The 19,913-nt window shown below is 40.3% G+C and overlaps 8 protein-coding genes across 8 annotated transcripts; 3 read left to right on the top strand and 5 right to left on the bottom strand.

The window, feature by feature from the left end:
- Positions 1 to 20: 20 nt before the first annotated feature.
- BEWA_032790 (succinate dehydrogenase family member protein) lies at positions 21 to 4,548 on the bottom strand (the record flags this gene model as incomplete). Its single annotated transcript, XM_004830035.1, has 3 exons — positions 21 to 88; positions 123 to 396; positions 679 to 4,548. 3 exons carry the CDS (start codon positions 4,546 to 4,548, stop codon positions 21 to 23), a joined length of 4,212 nt encoding a protein of 1,403 aa, XP_004830092.1.
- Positions 4,549 to 4,985: 437 nt separating this feature from the next.
- Positions 4,986 to 5,512, bottom strand: BEWA_032800 (hypothetical protein; the record flags this gene model as incomplete). Its single annotated transcript, XM_004830036.1, has 3 exons — positions 4,986 to 5,120; positions 5,154 to 5,399; positions 5,435 to 5,512. The coding sequence occupies 3 exons, from the start codon at positions 5,510 to 5,512 to the stop codon at positions 4,986 to 4,988; spliced, it is 459 nt and encodes a 152-aa protein (XP_004830093.1).
- Positions 5,513 to 6,200: 688 nt separating this feature from the next.
- On the bottom strand, positions 6,201 to 8,510 carry BEWA_032810 (hypothetical protein; the record flags this gene model as incomplete). The annotated part of the gene is made up of 1 exon (XM_004830037.1): positions 6,201 to 8,510. One exon carries the CDS (start codon positions 8,508 to 8,510, stop codon positions 6,201 to 6,203), a length of 2,310 nt encoding a protein of 769 aa, XP_004830094.1.
- A 56-nt stretch (positions 8,511 to 8,566) lies between these two features.
- On the bottom strand, positions 8,567 to 11,094 carry BEWA_032820 (DEAD box ATP-dependent RNA helicase family member protein; the record flags this gene model as incomplete). The annotated part of the gene is made up of 3 exons (XM_004830038.1): positions 8,567 to 8,748; positions 8,786 to 9,080; positions 9,139 to 11,094. 3 exons carry the CDS (start codon positions 11,092 to 11,094, stop codon positions 8,567 to 8,569), a joined length of 2,433 nt encoding a protein of 810 aa, XP_004830095.1.
- Positions 11,095 to 11,154: 60 nt separating this feature from the next.
- BEWA_032830 (hypothetical protein) lies at positions 11,155 to 11,946 on the bottom strand (the record flags this gene model as incomplete). Its single annotated transcript, XM_004830039.1, has 1 exon — positions 11,155 to 11,946. The coding sequence occupies one exon, from the start codon at positions 11,944 to 11,946 to the stop codon at positions 11,155 to 11,157; it is 792 nt and encodes a 263-aa protein (XP_004830096.1).
- Positions 11,947 to 12,185: 239 nt separating this feature from the next.
- On the top strand, positions 12,186 to 13,131 carry BEWA_032840 (hypothetical protein; the record flags this gene model as incomplete). Its single annotated transcript, XM_004830040.1, has 2 exons — positions 12,186 to 12,248; positions 12,355 to 13,131. 2 exons carry the CDS (start codon positions 12,186 to 12,188, stop codon positions 13,129 to 13,131), a joined length of 840 nt encoding a protein of 279 aa, XP_004830097.1.
- Positions 13,132 to 13,327: 196 nt separating this feature from the next.
- BEWA_032850 (hypothetical protein) lies at positions 13,328 to 16,400 on the top strand (the record flags this gene model as incomplete). The annotated part of the gene is made up of 5 exons (XM_004830041.1): positions 13,328 to 15,150; positions 15,186 to 15,772; positions 15,811 to 16,088; positions 16,134 to 16,292; positions 16,327 to 16,400. Exons 1-5 carry the CDS (start codon positions 13,450 to 13,452, stop codon positions 16,398 to 16,400), a joined length of 2,799 nt encoding a protein of 932 aa, XP_004830098.1. The 5' UTR covers positions 13,328 to 13,449.
- Positions 16,401 to 16,784: 384 nt separating this feature from the next.
- On the top strand, positions 16,785 to 19,899 carry BEWA_032860 (hypothetical protein; the record flags this gene model as incomplete). The annotated part of the gene is made up of 2 exons (XM_004830042.1): positions 16,785 to 16,922; positions 17,023 to 19,899. 2 exons carry the CDS (start codon positions 16,785 to 16,787, stop codon positions 19,897 to 19,899), a joined length of 3,015 nt encoding a protein of 1,004 aa, XP_004830099.1.
- Positions 19,900 to 19,913: the final 14 nt, after the last annotated feature.

The following is a 19,913-nucleotide window of genomic DNA, read 5'->3' on the forward strand; positions in this document are numbered from 1 at the left end:
AGTACAAAACAAGCTAAATCTTAAGACTGCGCATTTAAAAGTCTCTCATTCTTTTTATTATACTCCTCAATTGCAATTTTATCCCATTCTGTAAAGTCTATACTTTGTAAAGATAAACGTACCGGGTGTAACTTCTGCTTCGATCTTCTTCTTCATCTTATGGATGGCACCAGCAGGGTCAAGACCCTTTGGACAACATTTGGTGCAGTTATAGATGCCATGGCATCTATAAAGCTTCATTGTGTCGTTTACATCGATCATGCGTTCCACAGTGTACTCGTCTCTGCTATCGGATATCCATCTATAGGCTTGCATGAGTGCAGCTGGGCCCAAATAATGCTCCGGATTCCACCAATACGACGGACAAGATGTTGAACAGCAAGCGCACAAGATGCACTGTAAATTTGTATGAAGGATGAAAGTCAATGGTTGCATGAATTTTGTAAAGCCGCAGAATGCAATGTCCACAATGATGTGGAGAACTGAATGACCATGTGTAACATGAGAGAAGAAATGGCGAATATACGGAGTATAGGAGCCCATGTATTCTCCAGGGGACTAAAAGGAACCCAAGAAAGAGTGGGATTATCCATTGTAGTACTCCATTAGACCAACTACTCAGTATATACTCCCTTGTCTCCATACTGGAGAGTCCATAGACTCCTAAATCTGTCTAACCCAAGGATCTCCTTTAGAACGTTTAAACATCCATAAGCCAAATCCGGTAAGGCCACCAGCTCCGGCAAGAGTAGCAGAGGATGTTCCAAATGCTGTCCATAGTACAGAACCGGTAGCAACAGTTTCAGCAATAAAAGCTTCAGCTCCAGGATCAGAAGTAGGAGGAGCAGGTTCAGGAGAAGATTCTTCAGTAGCAATAGCTTGAGGAGGAGTAGTGGGTTTTTCAGGATCAGAAGTATTACCAGTTTTAGGAAGAACTCCAGAATGATCATGATTACCTCCATCTAGATTAGTACTAGTATCTTGGCCAAGTGAGTTACCAGCATCTTGAAGAGTACCTCCAGGAGAAGCATTTTCACCAGAGCCTACTCCAGCACCATCTTCACCATCTTTAGGAGCATTATCGGGACCTTTGTTAGGTGGGCCAACATTATGTCGATAACGTCCGAAATAGTTTTTATCTAGCCAACTATCCTCTATATCATTGTTTTCTTTTAGTGCTGTTTTATAGTTTGATACTAGTGCCGTTCCACAATCAACCTTTAGTTTATGCTTGATTTGCTCTAAAGCACGTTTAATAATACCACTCCTATCAGCTTTACGTGGATGCTTTTGATCTAGCTCACTCTCTACTTTCCAGTTATCACCCCTGTTCGTGTTCTCATACCATTTGTGGCCATCTGTATCCTTAAAGTACACCAAGAGAGGGGTTATTTTATTACAACTCAAAAAATATACCATTACGCTCTTAACATCTTTTACAGGTGTAACTTCTGGTTTAAAAGTCTGACTTATTCCTCCAACTGTAAACTCATTTATTTTGAAGTTCTTTCCTTCACGGCCATAATAAGTGTGTTTAAACGCAGAATATCCCTTAATAGGAGTGTCAGCATAAGGAGCAACATTAATCATCTCTCCATCATTGAAACTACTTTGGTAAGAGACTTTATTATCAAGCTGAATAGTGATTCCTCCAGTTCCATCATTACCAGCAGATCCCGTAGTAAGAGTATCAGAATAAACACCTTCTTGAGGTGAGGGTTGACCATTTCTGCTACTAGAATCCGAACTTCTACTATCTGAAGACCCTCCGGGTTTCATAACTTTAAGAGCTGTATTTATAAGCTCTGTACCAGCGGCACTGGCTACAATTGATCCAACAGCTCCATAATAGACGGCGTCACCAACATAATCCAATACTGTCCTACCAAGGTTTACTCCAGTTCTACTACCATCACTAGTACCAGGATCAGCAACGCCCTGTTGAGATGAAAGTTGAGTAGGTTCAGTACATTCTCCATAGTTACAACCACCACTCTCTCTTAATACCTTAACCAGTTCATTAAATTCCTTACTGTCATCCTTACAGCTTTTTATACCATTAGGGCCGTTACCGGGGAGGTCACCTTGGAATTTCTCCCATGGTTTATTGTCATGAATACTATTTTTCCTATACCAACCATCAACTCGATCTCTATCATTTCCAGTAGAGCTAACATAGATGAGAGCTGGGTTTCCTCTACAATAGAAGGCATACACAGTAACTGGACCTTGTATAGGAAATCCTAGCCCAGAAGCAATTATTCTCTCCCTTGGAGTGTCAGTACTACTATTCTCATAGTACTTAATGCCAGAAAGCCTCAACCCATCACCTGAAGTAATCTCATGTTTGTAGAATGGAATCTCCTGGGAGCCAGGAACCCTAACCTCCCCGCTAGTAACGGTTACTTTATTTGCACCAGTTCCATTATGGTAAGCACAACAGTATGGTTGACCCCCCGTAGATTTATCATGTTTCTTAGAAGTATTCCTGGTAAGATCCAATGTGACTGCACCATTATGTTTACAGTTAAGGTCGTCAAGCTGAGTCTCAAGTTCTTCAGGTGAAAGCGGATCAAATCGAGAACCCGGATATTTATCAAGTGGACTCCATTGAATATCATTACCTCCCTTATTATAGCTATACCTGAAATCGGTATCACCAACCTTAACTTCTACTAGGAGGGGGTTTGTCATTCCATTGCGTTGCCAATACCATACCGCAAAGTGGGAAGTATTATCTGTTTCATTAAATTGCAGTTCATTAGGTTTAAAAGTCTTAATACCTCCATACCTAACTTCAGTAACCGTGAATGGTAATCCATGAGATGCTACATGTGTATACTTATTAAAATTAGAACCTTTGGGATCCTCAACCTTAGTAAGACTAACTTGGTTAGGGGGACTGGAAGGGTATAAATAAGGTCCATTTCCAGTATCGGTAGGGATATTCTGCTTTATGTCTATTATAACGCCAGGTGAAGAGGTTGTTAGAGGTGGATGATAATAAGCTTGTGGAATTGTCTCAACTGGTACTTCCTCTTCTTCAGATCCTCCAACTTGTTGTTTAGATTCATTATCAGATTCTTCTATTGTTACAACATCCTGGTGTCCTAGGTTATGACCATAGGCAGAACGTCCTAAGCCATTAAAGCAGCCTCCAAGGCCACGACAACCTAGTTCTCCAAGATATGTTTTGAGTTTCTGCCATTTATCACAACTAATCCCATTTTTTAAGTCTGTTCCTGCTATACCGTTAAGTCCTCTATTGACCCATGTCCAGGTCTTTTCATAACCACCATCTCTACTCTTTCTATACCATCCTCTGTCCATAATACTCGTACTCTCAACATAAATGAGAGCCGGTTTTTCTTGACAGTACAATACATAGACACCCTCTACACCGGAGATCGGGAACCTCAAGGCATTAGACTTAACACGCCTTCTTTTATTGCCATCTTCATTAAACTTAATACCACCAATATTTCCATTAGTGAAGTGTTTATAAGCTATAAGCTTGCTTGAGTCGTGTCCATGCTGTGTACAACTAACTTCTACTGCCCTAACAGAGACCTTTCCTAGGTCACCGTGTTCTTTGCAGCAGTACATAGTGTTTTTAATGGCATGTTTCTTAGAGTTCCCATAAGATATGTCAAAAGTGACATTATCCTGTGAACATAATATTTCGTCAAGTTTATCGGAAAGGGTGTCTTTTGGTGTTTGCTTACCAATTTCTTTGCCATCATAAAAGTTCTTTGAGTCTTTAGTCTCAACTTTACTCCATCCTTTTCCATTCTTACTTGCATAGAATGTAGAATCTCCTCCACTCTTTGGTTTAAATTCAATCATAAGAGGTACGTCTAAACTAGCTGGATATGAATATAATCTTATCCCTTCGAGTGCATCATGAGGAGGAGAAATGTTGGCAATATCTACTCCATTAAGAGTAACCCTAGAAATCTTAGTATCCCTGTTATGACCATCTACATTAGTAATCCTATAGTTGGTTATGATGTATTCACTACCAGGAGGGGGAGTAGGTCTAGACCTCTTTATTTTTCTGGTGTTTTTCATACAAGTGGCTCTAGAACTTTCACGAAGAGTTCCTGAGGAGGCATTCTTTATGGTAAATACAACAGCGTTGTTCTTTTGACAATTATGTTCATCCAGGGCTTCTTGTTCACTCAGATGAGATACCAGACTATTTATCCACAAACTAGTTCCTTTACTATAGTATTTTGTTTGGGAGCTACCAGTCTTCTTAATTCCAAGTAGGATTGGTCTATCTGGTGCTCCATTCCAAAAGTACACGGAGACACTATATATGGGATTTTTTACTCCTGCTATCCTACCTCCATCTAGTTCATTCTTCAGGCTAAATGTATTTCCATTCCTATGCTGGTGAGTAACCTTAATGAAGCCTTTAGTAGGTTTGTCAACATCCCTACTGGCCTTTATGCCTAGTGTGGTAGCACCTGGACATTTGCATGTTTCTTCTTTGTCGCCGCATTTGTTTCCTGCGTTTGGCCCTAGCACTAACTCTTGATTCATCCTCCATGTTCAGAGAGTATGCTCTTTCAAAACTCTGAGATCCATGAGTAGTCTCAATGCGACCAAAGGGAGCAGACCAGTACCTTAGTTACTCCCTAGACAACCATTCATCCTCCCTCACAACTATCTCACTGTCAGAGAAAGTGTCCACAGAACAACGAGAGTAGCTATCAATAGAATAGTAGTACAGTATGGATAGTCTACTGGAGTATACATCCTCCGGTACTATTCACCATTTCAAAATGCATGTTTAAGTAGCTCACATCCTTAAGGTTTCATAGGTGTCATCATGGTAGTATCATAAGTGTCCATGGTTAGGTAACTAAGTTCCTCTGGTTTCTAAAGAGACTCAATTCCTTCCTTCAGCCACAAGAATGCGAATGCAAAGGCTCCCTTCATGCTACTCATTACGGTACAACGGAGCTCCTTTCAGTCACTCATGCTACCTCTGGCTTACGCCATCGGCTGCATTGCTCGAGACCTTGCATTCCATAGTCAACAAAACTTACCTCATACATTCCATCGAGTAGAGCTCTGTCTTCCTTGCTCTGCAAAAACTCCTTTTCGGTGGCCTGCGAACCCAGTCATAACAAAGCTCAACAAACCTTTTCAGTCTTGCGTTTAAGCCATGGCTGTATGGTCCTGTACTGCTCATAAAAGTTGGTCATATCCGGTACGAGATCCCTGAGCACATACATGCCAGGAAGAGGCTGGATTTCGATTGGTTTGCCTGTGGAGGCGTACTTGTCGATTTCTACGAGGCAGGCGAGTCCATTCTCGCCGTTTATGTTCATGGCACAACTCCCGCAGATCCCCTCGCGGCAACTGCGACGAAATGTGAGTGTACTGTCCTAAACTCGGGGATTAAAGGTCAAATTTAACAAACCACTTCGTTCTTTATCTTTATGAGCGCATCTAAAATCATGGGTCCGCAATTGTCGGCGTCGATGGTAAAGTCTTGCATCTTTGGCTTTTGCTTAGTGTTGGGAGTATAGCGAAAGATGGAGAAACTCACGTTCCTCGCCGCCCTCAAAGGGGTCCTGGACAACAAACCGCCAAACGCCATGCTCCGATGGTTGATTAATTAAAATGACGCCAACCACCTGGTGCAACGGAAGGTGGACGGGCGAACAACGACTGCGGGAACTTTGTGGAGACTACCAGTGCATGTTTATGGAATATAGACGTGTATAAAGCGCTATGTCACCTCCCAGAGGATCAAAGTGGCGAGCTACATGGACTCTCACGAAAAGAATGCAGGAAAAACACAAGTCTAATGGCATAACAACGGGGCATTCAGTCACTATAGTACGCCATTGGAGTAAGTGGCGTCTAGAAAAGCAAAAAAGAGGTAATGGATGACCCATTTGGCAATGATATCGGAAGATTCCAGAGCGTTGCTACATGACCATCCAGAGTCCATTGGAGATTATTCACGAGTACATTGCCAAAACTGGCACAAATAGCATCATCCACTAGATTACTGTAGGGCCAAAACATATTCAAGAGCCAAACCGCCCACAAAAGCGTATAATCTGTGAGCCAATGAAACATGACAAGCGCTAGTAAAGGAATTTGAAGCATTTCCACAAGTTTCAGAATGAATTTAAAAGGGAACGTCCCTAAAATTGCAGAGTGACTTTAAATTTTCTTCATACTTTACCAAAATCTTCTACGTCCGCAAGGACCATGCCTTGTCCATCGCTCTTTAAAATTGAAAATCCATTGGTCCAAGTGCCAAAGTCCGAAATTAGAGAATAATCGTCCTTTAAAACATGAGCGTGTCTAATATACATCTCTTGCGCCGACGGAACCGACGAGTTTGAGCAAACCAATACATCATTGAGGTCATTCGGCGTCTTTATAACCGCAATCCACTTGAATCTCTCATCCAACATTTCCAAAACGCGCTTCTTTGCAGTGTTTGAGCGAGTGAGAAGATTTACAATGAACAGTCCATTGCTGCTGCTCAAAATCCGATCCACATTGTCCAGTGCGTCCTTCTCCAAAAATCTCGGATTTGGAGACATTAGAATCCCCTTTTCCAAAAATACGTCTCTTGTTCCCTGCGTTAATGGTTTACCCTGTGGAGTAGTCTCGGTTTCGCCAATTTTACCCACTAGAGCGTCATCATTAACATCTTCAACGCCTTCATCACCATTGTTAATGTCCAAGATGATAGCATCGCAATCGCCACACCTTTCCAAGTACCCTAGGGCATCTCCGTGTATGTGCAAAATTTGTTCATGTGCAAAAGTTGTATCGCTGGAAAATTGTTTAATATAAATCGTGCTTGAAACGTCTAGTCCAAAGTATTCACGTCCAATGTTGATGACTGCATCATCCAACTCAACCAAATGCATGCGATTATTTAAAAATAACAAAAGTATACTCGTTAACACTCCAGTTCCAGACCCTAGAATGGCAACTGAACCGGATTGTGATGGTAAAAAGGCCATGGAAAGAGCTACCGCAACGTGATATTCATTTGATGGGTAATTGAATAAAAACTTTTCAACACCAGATTCCTCTCTATACATGACTTCAGATTGGATAACCTGAGGACTTGATGAAAATATCATTTGCCTCTTGTAGCAATCTTGCATAGAGTCGTCAAATATGTCACGAACAATTATATTTCCAGCATATTTAGAGGGTACTACACACTTCCAACTCTTCACAGCTGATGTTTCACCAATCTTCATAATAGTAACTCCACCTGAACTCTCTAGGGATAACTTGTTTAGGACCTCGCCGAGGTTGTTTTGGATATAATTCATCGCCTCAGTTTGGGGCGATTCCAGAGGGTTTTCAATATGTTCTCCTCCAGCAATGTCTAATGTGTCATACTTTAGCCATACGATGATTATCCTCTTTGATTTTGCGTTTTTAGCCAGTTCTTCATTCCCCTCTGTAGTTGAGAACATCCACAGTTGTTCTTGTCCAGTTGGTACTATTATGGCACATGTAGAAAGTTTAACATCTGCAACATCAACCACATCATAAACTGCTGCCGTAAAGCATGATGAATCCTTGTCCTTTGGGTAAATGTCAAACGTTAGGCGACGTCCAGGAGTGTAGTCTCTAATAGTTGGGCCCAAGTAAAATGTTGTTCTTGTTCTCTTGATCATCTTTGCTATTTGTCCAACTTCAAAGTATTCTACACCAAACGTTCCAATGGAACCCATTTTACACTGCTTGCGATTAATATGTTTAGACTTGTCTACCTTGTAAATTGCAAATAAAAACTGCATCAAATGAGCTGCTTTCGCCCGAGACTTTTTTATCCTATTATCTTTCTTTCCATCATCAAGGTCCAGTGGGTAAATGTCAACAAAAACATCCTTGAATAAAACATTGCGAATAATTTCCTTGACGACATAATCTTGAGCCAGAGAAATTATCACAAAGACGTCGCCAAAGCTCATCATTTCTAGTGTATTTTCAATGTAACTCTTGGCGCGCTGTTTAATTGTTTCCTCACCTTCTCCCTCCCCAATTGAAATAAATGCGTCTAAAAATGCCTTGTCTATTATAATTTTCCGTTGTCCCTTGTGTTTGTCATTAATCATTCGTCCGAATTCTGCGTATTCGCTACTCGAAACGTCAACCTTTATCATGTGAGTATTTCCTTTGCATGTTTTGCGCATATCCTGGAGGACCTGCTCTGAAAAATCCAAATTATATACAACTTGGTATCCCTCATCTATCAGCACATTTGATGTATTTGAGTTTCCACAGCCAACGTTGACAATTAAAGCATTTTTATGGTCATTAGCCCCTCCAAGAGTGCCAGTTTCAGTCGCAAACACCTTCTGTTCTTCCAGGCACTTTTGAAATGCGAAGAGAATGCGCTTAAAATCCCCGTACCACTCGAAATTCACCAATTTAGGGTTGGAATAAAACTGATTCCAGTACTGAGGGCTACGAAATGAAGAAACGTCGGTGGGTAGTACATCCATTGTTGCGATTTTGTGTAAAAGAGAAGCGACAGCCCAAAGAATTGGTCGCTTGATGGTCAATTTGCTTTGATACACAAATATCTTCTGTGAAAGTCCAAGTTGTATACCTTCTTTGGTAATCTGTTTGCTATTGCCCTTGTGAACGCCGGAAGTAGTCTATGCTCTACCATATTAATGACGATGCCTGGATTTCCAGCTCTGCCGATCCTTCCGCTTAGATGGAGATAAAAATTTATATCTAGAAATAAATGTGAGTGATTTGTGTGGTATCATACCGTGTGGAACGTCATAATTGATCAAATGAGTAAACCCGCTCAGGTCAATGCCCCTGGCAATCCGAGAATCGGAAATGAGGATATTTTTCACAAATCTCGTGGACTTTACAGATTCCTTGTTCTCTCCTCCACCAGTTTCCTTGTCAATACTTTCCAGCGTATTTTGGATGTTCTTTTGCATGACTTTCATGAATTGATTCTTCTGCCTCAATCTGCCCTGATGTTTATTGATCAAATCAATATTTGTGTCTTTTATTATCCTAGGAAGATTGTGATGGAGGAATTCGGAGCACCTCTGAAAATGCGGATGAAGGCTGAATGATGAGACATCTCCCATGGAGACGAAAACTTACAGGTGTAGAGCAGAATATCATGACTGATTTCTCGTATGGTTCTGTGCATAGAAGTCTTTTCAATGTGTACAGTTGAGAATCCCGTCGAATGATGATCACAGTATGCAGAATTGTATCTGGAAGACTAGGGCACTTGTACCCAGTGTATGTAGCATCATTATCTTTACCGTCCTTAAACATATCTCTAATGATGTATGGTGTATTATCCCTAATGTTTGATGCAGAGAGATTTATGAGGAAACGAGAATCAGATTCTGTATCTTTGTCATTGTATTTTCTATAAGATTTAAATTTCTGTATAACTTCGTTGATATTCCTCCCTTCTTCTATGTCGGCAGTATCACGATCTTTTTTATAACAAATGTGTCCGTCATACTCATCAATAACGGCATACTTTATATCATTAATGCTTAAAACGCGCTTGACAAAAGCGAGAAGGTGTGCCCTCTTAAAATCCGCAAGAAACAATCCAACTCTACGGTTAATAGGTTTACTTTTGTCTTTTTGAGATATCATGTCCATGGCGTTGTGCATATCTTCATTTTGCTGTTTTTGTAAAGATTTAAGTTGAGATCCCTGATTTGCTGCATTCGCCTGGGTGAATAGCACTATAGGAACAATATGAGTTGTTACGTCCATTTCATTTAGAGGGGACTCTTTATTCTTATCTAGTATATCTGAACATATTGAGGAAAAGAGTGATTTATGATCCCGATTTAAATCTATGCTAGCATCTTTTTTCTTCCTAATACTCTCATATGTGCTGTATATCCTATTAAATACATCGCGAGTTTGAATAGAGAGCTCTGCGGATGTGCAAAAGATTATGATATTTTGATGGAAAAATGACATAAGTTTGGCTTTGTAGTCAGGCTCATCTAGAGATTGCAATGGTATTTTGCTGTTTAGACAATGCTGCATTATAGGTAATAGGTATGCCAGGGTTTTTCCAGACCCTGTGACTGCATTTATGAAACATGTTTCTAGACCTTTAGAACTTTGTGACTTAAACATATCAATCAATCTCGGAATGTTTTTTTTTTGGGTTATCGTTGGCTTGGTAATTCCATGGGAATTCAATACGCCTAGTAGAGATTTATCATAAATACCAATCGATTCAAATGTGGAGCCACTATTATCAAAGACATTGTGAGATAAACTGAACAAAGAATTTGGGTCAACGATTCCGCAAAATCCTTTTTTCTGCATTTCCATGATTAATTTGTTTTCCGCCAGATTACCTCCAACAGATGAGATATCACGTATCCCAGGAGTTAAAAGTGGAATGGATTCCATATCACTCTGAGTTATCTCTACATTTTGTTTAGGTGCGTTTGGCCTACTATTATCTTTAAAGTTATTCCACCTCTTCGTGGATCCATAATTGTATTGATTTTGTTCTTTATGTAAATCGTTATCCATAAATTCCGTTTTAGGTTTATTTCTGTAGACTCTTTCATCATATTTTGCTCTATTCGTTCTTTGACCTTGTCCATTGTTTTCTGTATTAAAATATTGCGTATTGTCAGGTCTATTCTCACTTGACTTGTTGGAATAATTGTTTCTCATTCTTCTGTTAGATAGGTTGTTTGATATCCCAAATCTATCAAGGAGTGAGTTTACTACCTTAGAGGTTCTACGAAGCTCTCTATGTGTATCGCTAGTGTGAACTTTTTTCTTCATCGATTGTTCCTCCGAATCTTCGTGTTCATTTGAGGCCACATTATCAGCTTTACTGGGAATTGCTTTATATAAATTCCTATCAAAGTTAGGCCTGCCATGTTCTCTATCTCTTACCAGTGAATATCCATGGATAAAAGCTGCGTGAACTTTTAAAATATTTCTCGTTCCTGACACGTGTGTAGCAGTAAAAAGGAGGATAATTGGAAGGCTAGTGCATCTTATCAACCATAAAATGATTGAATAGCACAAGAGTAAATCTGAAGGTTTACCCATTGTTTTAAAATTTTCCACATTCCCTAGTACAATTTATATGGATTTCTTGTTACTATGAAACTAATCAAAATCACTTGGCATAACCTTTCTCCTTTGTATTTTCTTGATTGACCTGATCTCCTTAATAATTCTCTTGCGTCCCTTATCAGCTTCGGACAGTTTTAGTATTCTCCTGTCTTCTTTCCCTTGTTCTTCCAAAACTTCAATCATTTGTCTTCTTTTTAAATCCTTCAGTTTATTCAAAAGTATGGTTGTTGCTTCTATCCTATTCAGTAATAGCTGTCTATGTTTTTTGCAACGGACAACAATCTTCTTATCTGTGCTCCCTGAAGAGTACACAAGTTGAACACAAATAGTTGATTTATTAATCTTCTGACCACCTGGTCCATGTCCTTTGATGTAGAATTCGCGTAAGGATGTGTCGGAATCCAGTGCTATCAGTTCATCTCTTAGCTTTTTCAACTGCAGTTCCTTGTGTTTATTAGTGATTCCATCGTTGTATAACTGTTCTTGTGAGTCGTCCGAGGAGTCAGAGGGAATGGAATCACAATCTGTGAAACTATCTGAGGTCTGTGAATCCTTGAGAGCTTTAACGGCCAAAGGCCGCTCTTTTTTACTTTTACCGAATGACTCTAGGTTATGTGTATCTCTAAATGCATCTACTTCTCTTTTACCTGGGGAATAATGTGAATTTAGCGTAATAGAACGAATAAATGACCAACCATGATAACTGGACGCAACATGTCTCAAAGAAGGTCGAAATAGTAATCCCTCGTTTGTAGTATATTTGATATAAAATGCGTTGTAACGGAAAATTAGCACAGATGATGCGATAAAAACCAAAAGTTTCATGAATCGACGATATTCCCAGCGTACTCGCGGCAATTACGAGTAAATGCTCGGGAAAATTGTATATACAAACAAAAATGTGAAATGCTCTCTGAAATGTGCTTGTAGTCCGAGTTAGAGGGCCCAGAATGTGTAGGCCTTCTGGTGTCCTTTCCGGGGTTCATATTCCATACTTTGCGATATTTGAGCAGTTTGGAGTAGCTGCATGTAAATTTATATTTTATGTGCCAAAGTATACGTCAATGAGTTCAGATTTGGAGGATAATCCAAAGAGGCATAAGCCAAACCCAGAAGATGACCAAGAGGTTCGTTAAAATGCAATTTTTCAGCAGCAATACGTGTATTCTATACCATTAAGTGGTCTTATACTCTCCATTCATGCTTCTCGAACACATATGCATTTCTTCTTAGGGCTCTGAAGATGAACAGCAAGTGGAAGCAGACTTCCTCTTCAACGATCCAAGTGAAGAAGACAAGGACGGAATCTTGACCCTCATACAGGGTTCCATGAAAAAGTTCAGCTGGGAAGTCCCCCAAAAGTATGGAAGCAGCTATTCGTACCTCGCCGAACTCATTTCTAACCAAGGAAATATTGGCACGCTTATCAAGGTCGAGGATGAGGAAAGCTCCTACGTCATGGCTGTGCTTACGCTTCTTAACATTAACCAATATGATGGTCTGGATGGCATAGGCAAATCACTAATCGCAGCCGCAAAAGTCCATGGTGCCAAAGACGATTCAAAAAAGCTACAAGACATTTTATCGGACAAAAAGAACCAGATCGCCCTGGTTATCAATGAGCGCATGCATAATGTTCCTGCGCAGCTCATCGGACAGTTTCAGGAGTGCCTACAGGACGACATCAAGTGGTCACTCTCTTCTGTGGACGAAGAGGAAGAAAGAGAATTCTACAAGTTCACGCACCTCATTGGAATCACGAGAGTCTACATGGAATCTGGAAAAGGCAAAGAGGGGGAATATGTATATCTAAAGCCGGAAGAGCAGTTTTACGTGGAAGAAGCAACTGTAAAGTTCATGTGGGCTACTGGGGAGTCAAACAAGATCTACACAGACGCAAACGAAACGGGAAAAAAGTTCAAGATACTCCCAGAGCATGCGCTATTCTTCTGCGTTCCATTCAGTAGATATGCCTCCATCGTAAAGAAGATTGCAAAGACATTCAAATGACCAGTCGTACTCGGCATGTTGCCAAAATCTTTAGGGAAACCATCGCCAAAGAGGAAAGTTATACTCGGACTTTTGGCTGTCCCCGCCAAGAATAAAAACTCCACACACTGACCCTCCAGGAGAACGAGTAGCAGCCAATCGGGTTCTTCCTCGGCTGTCAGGTAAACTTGCAGCATGTACTACAATAAATTTTGTCATATTCCATGCATATTCATCCATAATCATCTACACCCGGGCGAAGACAGTCGCTTGGAACGTTTGTCTGTCTAGTTGGTTCCAAGTGTTCGTCATCTTGTTCTTTTGCGATAAAAGGATACAATGAGCGGTGAAGAGGGCAATGAAGCTACAGGTGTGCAGTATAACGGCAGGCATAAATCTGCCAGGGAACTCTCATTCCTCAAGGAGGAAGATTTGGTGAAAAACGTCGATTTCGACTCGTTTTTGGACCAATCAATGGCATCTGATGATAACAGTAACTCGATTCTCAACTATTTTAACAAATGTGACAACATCGACTCTCCAGTTAGGTTGGAGACTTCAGAGAATGGACTGGCGGGCTTTGCTTCCCTAAAGACAAAGACCTTTGACAACAATTTTAGGGATCTGCATGACCTAAAACGCGAAAATGAGCTCCTCACACTCTCAAAACGGTACCTTTACAGCAAACTCTATACACCAAAGTTGGAAGCTCTGCAGAAACTTGTAGAGCCGGGGGCTTATCCTGGCTCCAGAGTTCCCTTTGGAAGAGATGTGAACCGGAATACCCATATCCATAGTTCTTCAACCTCAAAAGCACAGAGAAAAGTGCTTGGTCGCACAACTACACATTTCACACTTGACCCGAACTTTATGGATACAAGTACTGACACCAGGACAGAAGACCTGGAGGTGTCATCCGACTTTGTAGGAGACTCTACATCCATGTTCAAGGGGAATGTTGCATCCTTTGAAGATTCTACACTGGCTCCTGATCTTTCGGAATCAGATACTGATCGGATGTCTACCAAACGACCAAGTGTTGAGTTTGATGCGTTTTCTACTCTCCCAGAAAAACGTATACATACAAGTAAAATCTCACAAGCCCAAAAAAATACTCAAAACGTAATAACACTGATGTCAAATCATGTTAATGTTAATGGAGTAAAAAAGAAGCGCGTTCAGATTCCACAATCTGCCTACAAGAGAGCCCATACGGGAGGTGATGAAAGCTCCAACAAAATTGTACTAAAGCTAGTGGATTCAGAAGAATCGCCGAAAAGTCTTGCAGAAAAGATTGAATGCTGTCTGGACAATATCGTAGATTCCATAGAATTATATGGTACAGAAATTGTAAATCCAGAGATTATTCTGGAATCCCTAGAAGCTATACGTCCGCAATCAATGGATAAGGAGGTCTTTGACTTGCTATGCCTAAAGCCAATTGGAATGAGTGGTGAAGAATTTTCAAATCTAATGAGCAACTATGGCGGAGAAGAATTTATAAACCAACTCCAAAACTTTAATGCCGTAAATACAAACGCTATGGGACAAGTCCTGGATCCAGAACACGAAATATTAAAAGAACTAAATAGGTTGGGAAGAATACACAAGAAACTAATTAATGAACATACCTACTATACTAATGTTTTTGCAAGGCTCAAGGAGAACTTTGCGTCACAGGTGGAAGATCTCCTGCAAACAACACGACAAGATCTCAGGCTAGAAGGTGGTTATTCATATCTACAATGGGGAAGAATAAAAAACATTACATCGTGGAAACAAGGCGATCCTATCATACGAGAAAAGGGCTTTGCTCAGGATATGGCATCAAAAAACAAGATAAAGACGCTACAGAGGATGGAAGAAGCGTTCGGATCAAATATAAAGACTTGTGTGGATTCTCCAATTTCACATATTCCAATGGAAGAAGGGCAATACATCTACTTTATAAAGTCGCTGCAAGACGTAGAAGAGAAGGAACAAGAGGCATTCCAGCTACAAGTGCGTAGGGACAGGCTACAAACTATCGCTGAGTTTACGGTGAGTAAAATTTGAAGATTTATAATTTCATGCAGGTTGCTGGACCACCATACAAACCAGAAGACTGTCTAGCATGGAAGTGCATAGGACTCTCCTGCAATTCGATAGTATGGAAGATGTATAATACGGCAGAGTGCCGTCCCATTGTGTACAAGTTTAGAGCCCTAAAAGAATCTGATTCTCGAACGATTGAAACTCTAAAAAAAATGTATAATACGGCGTTTGAAAAGATTAAAGGACTAAAGTTTAAACTCTCAAAGAGGCGTCAAATTCTCTTTTCCAGCAGTGTGAACATCAAGGGTAACATGATTATAGAGGAAATGCCTTTTGTCAACTACACGCCATTCTTTTTGTTCATGGAAAAATCTATGCAATTGAACTCCAACGAAAAGTTTGCTCATACTCAGGTGGTAGTGAGAGAAATAGTCCGCTTGGTTAACCAGATAAAAGATCTGAACTTTATTCTTCCTCTGAAATCTAGCAGAGTATTTGTCAGCAGTGGGAAAATTGTTCTTTCAGCGGGGGTGCCACTTTCTATCCTTGGCAAAGAGTACATTGATCTTGCTGGGAAAATCGCACAACCAACAATCGCCAGTCTTCTTTGGGGAAAACACATAAACTGGTGAGTTCCACATACTCTGTGTCTCAATCAATTTTCAGGTATCTACCTCCAGAAGCAAACAATAATCCTGCATATACGACTGATCCAACACTGATATCAAAGGCACATACGTGGATGATTGGGAAGATTATATACGAGGCAACATCTCCAACGACAATCACCAGGCAGGAATTGGATATTTCTCGCATAGACACATGCGAAAATGATGTCACCAGAGAGTTTCTCAAAATCTGCCTAAACGTGAATGTAGACGCAAGACCAACGATAGAGGAGCTTTTAAGCTTCCCATACATGAGGAGGATAAAGATAAATTACGGTATGTCATTGTTCCGTCTATGCGTATATATTCACACATTCGTAGGAACCCTGGTGCCAACAAACGTTCCGAAATCTCGGTGTGCAGTCGAGTTCATGGGCGATCTCGAGACTATTCTCCTCAACAAGATCCGCCGTACTGAAAAGGGTGTTGCTGACTATGAACAGCAGGAGGAAGTCGACATCAAGTTTTGTGACAGTGACGGTAAGTTTTTTCCATCTATAAAAACACCCTTTAGACGACAATCTCGGCTCCCTAAACGATATAGACAAGTATGCCTACTATCTTAACATCGCAAACGAAATTTCTTAACCTTTTTCACTACGCATACATGGACATGTGTAACCCTTGCTGACTGATGCACATATATTGACAACTTAACATTTCATTCCCTTATTGTACAGCGTTTCAGATCATATGGGCGCGTGAATTTGCACTTTTGCCGATTTCTCTGAGGGGTACCTCGAAGATCTTCCTGTGCTGTCGTGTACTAATTTTTCATCTTCAGTCCCTTTTATCGGTTCATTCGCCACTGTTTTGCGAAACAGTACTCTACACATTTTTAACCCTTAAATCCCGTCAACACATTCCGTTATTAGGGTTCTGAATTTGAAAAATGAAACCAAAGGGGTAAACTCGCGGCTAAATCTCAACAATAAAATTTTTTAATACGCAAGCAGGAAATGTCGCAATATAATGACGACGTTTAACAGTAATATCGTCCTTAGATGGACTGATGGGCCGGAAATTGCCTCCGTTGCTTGGTGCCACGGCAAACTCTTTGTAGGAGCGGAAAGCGGAATCGTATACTCGTTTGGATCAGACGATATCAAGGTAAGGATTATGTACCAGCTCTTGTTAGCGTTTAGACGCGCTGTCGTCACGGCTAACTTTCTCTCTACATTACATACACATTGTCTACAACAACGTACAGAGTCCGGTTGACTACGAGACCCGCAAACAGCTACGTGTCTCTACAAAAAGAATCACTCGGCTGAGTTCACTGGAGCCCAGAAAGGAGCTACTTGCCCTCGACTCTGATGGTAATCTACACATTTTTAGCACTCTCCTAGACTCCAAATCTACAGTACTCTGCAAGAAGGTGACCTGCTTTTGTAGACAAGCCGTAGAATGTTCGGTAGGAGACAAAGAAAGCTCTCCCCCGAGCCTGGGTTCATCAAAGATCTTGCCAATCACATATATGGCCAATATCTGCGTTGCTTCCAGGCAAAAAATTCAGATTTTCTCTGCAATTGGTGAAAAAATTGTACATCAAAGGGATATTACAACTCTAGACACACCTTCAAGTATATGCTGGCTAAATAATGCGATCGTGTTTGGGTCTCCAAAAGCCTATTCGATAGTAGATCAGGATGGAACTACACAAAACGAGCTTTGCTCAAACGATCCACTCATGATAGAGAACAAGGGACTAAACACGGAGTATTCACACTCAAACATCCTGGCGGCTACGTGTCTGGACAACGACGTTATGGTAGTGTGCCAGAACATTGGTGTATTCTACAACACAGAGACAATGAACCTTTCGCAAAAGAATAGCATCCAATGGAGTGGTAAACTAGAATTTTTGGGGTCCTGTCCTCCATTTATCATTGGCCTTGTATCACATGGCAAGGTGGAAATTTACGGTATAAGAGACCAACTTCTCTATAAGCAGATTGATCAATCAAACATTAAGAGCATATGTTTTATGCAGGACAAGTGTCTATTCTTGGCATCCTCATCTAGGGCGGTTTCTGCGATTGAGCCTTCAAGTTACTATGACAATCTTTGTAGCCTTCTTGAGAGAGGAAAGATTTCGGAGGCTCTTCAACTTGTGAATCTCTACTTTGCTCCCAATGATCCTCGCAAACGCTCGGAAATAAAAATTTGTCATACAATTGCAGGATGGATTCGATTCTCTGAGCTGAACTTTCCCTGTGCATTTCAACATTTTTCATTTGGCACAGTGGACGTTTTATATTTGATGAAATTTTGGGATTCCTACTATCCATCTGAGTTCTTTCAATCGTGCAAAAGCAATGAGGTTATACCAGATATTCTCTTGAAATTCATTCCCAGGGCAACAAACATATCTGAATTTGTAAAACAGGGATTAGAATGTAAAACGGTAGTTAGAAGTACTCAAGGGAAAAATGATGGAAAATCAAGAAATCCCTACAAGATCAAAAATAAAAAGTCACAAGAAGAAATTTTGGAAATCGCAAATCGGTCATTATCTCTTTTTTTACTAAAAAGGATTAAAAATATGGATTTAGAACAAGGCTCAAATTTTGAGCATCCTAAAAACCTCAAAAATATACTAGTAACAGTTACCCTGCTTCTTTTGGCTGAATATGATGATCCTAGATATAATCTCATTCTCAAAAACAAGCTACACTCGTTAGTAGATGTTCAGCACTCACGATCACACCTAATAAAAATGGACAAGAGCAATATATATTCCAAATTATTGATTAGAGATGGACAATTTATCGAAGCGATGGATATTCTGGCTGATCTAATAACAAGACGACCGATAGACTCGAGCTTTGCTAATGGTGATGTTTCTATATATTGTATGGAATTATCCGCGTGTATAAACACAGTATTGGAATCATTTGGGCAACCGAAATCTCAAGATGTTGGTCTTGCGTCTACATTCACGTCTGTACATGTAAAGGAAATGATTTTCAAGTACCTTCCTATTCTTTTGGAAAACTCGCCATCAGCTGCCCTCGAAGTGTTGACGAGGAACCATTCTGTACTTCCAATCACATCAAATCAGATTCTCACCATGATTGATGAACATTGTTATAGAACCCACCCAGGAATGGTAAAAAATGAACTCCAAATCAAATACCTGGAGGACTTGGTTATCACTCACAAATCGGGGGGTGTTGATGAAAATACGCTGTTAGCTCAATACTACATTGATTCCCTTTCTCCAACATTTCCAAAGGATCATAATATAGATGTCGTGGAACATCAAAAGCAGATGCTCTTTTCTCTTTTAGAGGGAAATTATACTTTTGATATTCCAAAACTGGAATGCATTGCTGAAGGAATCGACTTGCCAGAAATAAAAGTAATCCTAAATGCCAAGTTGGGAAGACACTATCAAGCAATAGAGACGATATTTACATGTTGGGATCGTAATGTTTCAATATGTGAGGCTTACTGTCTCTGTTTCGGTGACTTCTTTACATTTGATCAGCTAAATAAAGACTGTCCATACAAACGCTTATTTACCAATTTCTCCTACTGGGTAGAAAAGGCCAAAACTTGGCCAAGTGACCACATGGACCTCTACAAAATCGACAGTGAATCGCAAACCTCAATAGACAAGCTAATAATGCATCTTTTAAATGTTGTAGCCGCCCATACTAAAACGGATCAAGAATGTACAGACGTTACAAAGAATATTATTCTAAAGTCTATTCATCTCTTTGAACACAAGTCAACTCTCAATGGCCTAAATATACTAGAATTCATGCCAGAAGATTGGAACTTTAGTCAATTCTCAGACTTTTTTAAACACTTGCAACTGAAAATACTACACGAACAACGAACTAAATCCATTAAAAAGGGCCTTGTCAAGACACTACAACTACAGACAAGCTGCTCATTATATCAGTCTACATCCGCTCCACCAATCAAAATTGATGGAACTACCATATGCTCCAGTTGTCTGGAACCCATCAGGATCGGAATGCCCATCGCTATGCCCGTACAACAGGGAAAAGATGCTGATAAAGGATCAAAAACTATACAAGTACTCCATGAGTACTGTGCTAAAAAAGGTCCATGATTATTGTACGTGCT

The sequence above is a fragment of the Theileria equi genome, chromosome 1 (genome assembly GCF_000342415.1).
Source record: "Theileria equi strain WA chromosome 1, complete sequence".
In the NCBI taxonomy this organism is placed as follows: Eukaryota; Apicomplexa; class Aconoidasida; order Piroplasmida; family Theileriidae; genus Theileria; species Theileria equi.